Source organism: Branchiostoma belcheri, unplaced genomic scaffold (assembly GCF_001625305.1).
Source record: "Branchiostoma belcheri isolate BF01 breed outbred unplaced genomic scaffold, Haploidv18h27 scaffold3, whole genome shotgun sequence".
Taxonomy (NCBI): Eukaryota; Metazoa; Chordata; class Leptocardii; order Amphioxiformes; family Branchiostomatidae; genus Branchiostoma; species Branchiostoma belcheri.
Genome location: NW_017803909.1, coordinates 2,351,534 through 2,354,822, shown reverse-complemented (window position 1 = coordinate 2,354,822; position 3,289 = coordinate 2,351,534). Strand labels below are relative to the sequence as shown.

The 3,289-nt window shown below is 49.2% G+C and overlaps 1 protein-coding gene across 8 annotated transcripts in view; it reads right to left on the bottom strand.

Moving 5' to 3' along the window:
* Positions 1 to 3,289, bottom strand: part of LOC109473749 (retinoblastoma-like protein 1) — a 31,331-nt gene that overhangs the window by 4,826 nt on the left and 23,216 nt on the right. For 2 of the 8 annotated variants that reach the window (XM_019773770.1, XM_019773765.1), the window contains exons 13-17: positions 3,039 to 3,261; positions 2,624 to 2,854; positions 1,221 to 1,519; positions 547 to 735; positions 177 to 248 (exon numbers count right to left, since the gene is read on the bottom strand). The exons of 4 other annotated variants lie outside the window; for them this stretch is intronic. In XM_019773770.1, coding sequence (XP_019629329.1) covers positions 177 to 248; positions 547 to 735; positions 1,221 to 1,519; positions 2,624 to 2,854; positions 3,039 to 3,261 — 1,014 coding nt within the window. The remainder of the gene's footprint in view (positions 1 to 176; positions 249 to 546; positions 736 to 1,220; positions 1,520 to 2,623; positions 2,855 to 3,038; positions 3,262 to 3,289) is intronic. 2 more of the 8 variants (XM_019773768.1, XM_019773766.1) reach the window with 2 other exon arrangements.

Here is a 3,289-nt window from a genome sequence, read left to right as displayed (position 1 = left end):
TAATGTACAACACTCAACTCTGGGAACAGCACCCAGCAGTGTGTCTAATGTTTCATGTCATGCACAAAGGGGGTGGGCTGGCAAATGACTCTAAAAGCATACAGACATCAAGGAGGATTACCAGTAGCGTGCTAATGGTTTTTAAAAGTGGCTGTCTGCAGAAATGTGGGACTTACATGGCTGCTGGCCTGTGGCTGGGTACGGTAACACTTCATGATATCCTGGAAGGACTTGTCATGTTGGGTTACCTGTGGGGGAAAGGCACAACAGTTTTATTCAACTGTAAACTTCATCCCATACTTTATCCATGTCAAAAATAATAAGAAAATGACAACGAAACTTTCTAGTACAATATTGGCAATACAAGAGGCAATGTCATAACCTTATTGTTTTTCTACACAAAAAAAAAACAACAAATTGCTGTGCAAAACAAAGAATATCTTTAAACACACACACACACACACACACACACATAGAAAAAAGTGTCCATTGACCCTTTTCCCCTCTACAGCACTACACCACACAATGACATGAATAAGTGCGTACGTTTGCGGATACCTTAGCCATGACATAGATGGAGCACATGACGATCTGGTCCAGATGCCGGTCCCTCATCAGCTCCACGTGCTCCTTCAGCGTGTGAGTGAAACACGTCCACATCTTCCTCCGCAGCTCGTCTCCCACCTCCAGCTTCTCACACAGGTCCCGCAGCCGCACGCTGGCCAGGTGGTACACCTGAGGGGAACAGGGCACAGGTATGCTTAATGATTAGCAGTCCACAGGTTCTGCATAAATTCAATGGTTACACAGTTATAATCTTCTATATGGCATTGGAGGTTTCATACATCAAAGAAATTTCCAGTAAATTTAGTCGCAAATGTGTAGATGTTGGCACATGTCTGCAGTGTGTTTTTGGCACACATTTAGACAGATTAGCCAAAGAGGCTCAGCGGGTGTCACTCCACCATCAGGGAAAGGAAGGTAGTGTACAGTGCCTTTCCCAAGGGCACAATGGCACGGCATGGTGGGTATCGAACCCGAGACCTATTAATTAGTTCCGAGTCCAACGTTCTAACCATCGCGCCACCAACGCCAGTACAGATGGCTAAAAAATCTTGACATAAAAGAGTAGGCCAAAGGTAGATATCGATTAGCCTAAATAGCAACTCCTGGAGAAATTTAAGCCAAATTTCAAACTAACGAATGAGATCAGTGCTGACCTTTCTGAAGAACAGTCCCAAGGACCCAATCCTCTTGTGTGGGTGTTCACCAGCAGCTGCCTTCTCTCCGGGTGTAACTGCAGCAGCTGCTGTCCCCTGCGGAACAGCGGCTGTCTGGCTGGGAGCTGCCTGCTGCTGTCCAGTGGCCACGGCCTGAGCCATGGCACCCAGCATACCAGCCCCTGGCACCTGCTGGCCCTGGGGAACCGCCTGCAGCTGGATCTGCTGCGGCTGCTGCCCGGGCTGCACCTGCTGGACGATGGGCAGCGTCGCCAAGTATGTGATGGTCCCACTACCAGCTGAAAGGAGAATTGTCACCAATTAGAGATGTTTTAAGAGATTTTAGTTGGGGCATTTTCAAGCTTATTTTCATCTAAGAAACTAAAAAAATGGTCATCTTCTTGTGCACCAGTATGTTGTTGTTTTGCCATCATTCTGCCATCATTGAAAAATCCTTTTGCTTAACATAATCACAAGTTGCTCTATGACAAAGCAACATATTTTTATGTTAGTGCCAGAGTGGACATAGACAACAGACACTGACGTTTACAAAGACCATACTAAATGAGCAACAACAGATCTAAACAACTATGGTTACATATGGAAATACTGCAAGACAATGATATAAATATTAATCACCCCCATGAAACTCCTTCCTCTTCGCCCCCGCCGTTCTGCTTCGCCCCCGCCCCGTTCTGCTTCGCCCCCGCAAAAAATCTGCTTCGCCCCCGTCGTTCCTCTACGCCCCCGGCGCAATTCTGCTTTGCCCCCGTCCTTCTGCTTAGCCCCCAATGGCGGCACAGCTCACAGTCGACACGAAAATCGTCTGCAAAATAACAATAAAGGCTGTGCCGCCAAATTTAAAGTAGCCCATGCTCCGGCAAACATTCTGGACCACCTTTCTGCCAAGTGGCGTTGCACAAATCCTTCCCATTCAAAAGTTTACCCCTACCTCACGGCCCGTCAGTGGTTCTTACGTTTATAAGTACTGGCGGGAAATTTCACTCACGGCTGTACTTATAAACGCCAGTACTTATAAACGTAAGAACCACTGACGGGCCGTGAGGTAGGGGTAAACTTTTGAATGGGAAGGATTTGTGCAACGCCACTTGGCAGAAAGGTGGTCCAGAATGTTTGCCGGAGCATAGGCTACTTTAAATTTGGCGGCACAGCCTTTATTGTTATTTTGCAGACGATTTTCGTGTCGACTGTGAGCTGTGCCGCCATTGGGGGCTAAGCAGAAGGACGGGGGCAAAGCAGAATTGCGCCGGGGGCGTAGAGGAACGACGGGGGCGAAGCAGATTTTTTGCGGGGCGAAGCAGAACGGGGCGGGGCGAAGCAGAACGGCGGGGGCGAAGAGGAAGGAGTTTCATGAGGGTGTTAATGAATATTAAAGAACCTACATGGTATAGGTATGGCCACAGTCTGCTGTGTGATGGTCTGCTGTACAGCATGGTCAGCAGCTGTTGTCACCACCTGGACAGAGGCCTGCTGGGACTGGGCGCTGGTTGTAGGTGTGGCTGCGCTGCTCGCCTGGTCGTTGGAGAACAGGCGGCGCTTGGCCGTGCCCAGACTGCCCGCGGCGGGCGAACTGAAGCGGTCGTGAGCAGACAGCGGCGACAGGGGGGACTCCACTGTTGACAGAGCGACATTATCAGTTCCTACTCAGGTAATAGGAATGAAACATTCATTACAGATAGATCTTATTGCTTTATGTTTTAACAGTTTACCTCTTTCATTACAACAGGAGTAGTAATAACAAAATCTGCTCTTACAATCACTAGACCTGCTTTGTCAATTTCTTATATACTTCCTTACCTTTCTTCAGCATGACGCCTGTGTCCCTGGCGATCCTGCGTACTTGTGGGTGGACGGGCGGAGACTGCCCCATGCGTACTGCGGCGGTGGTGTGCCCGTTCTCCAGCTGACTGGGGAGGGTGACCTCCTCGCAGGACGGGACGGCGTTCTCGTTCAACTTCAGGGCCTCCCACAGCGGGGATTCTGACTTCCAGGCAAGACTCTCCAGGATCTGTTCTTCAATCTAACACAACAAGGACGGACTGTCAGGG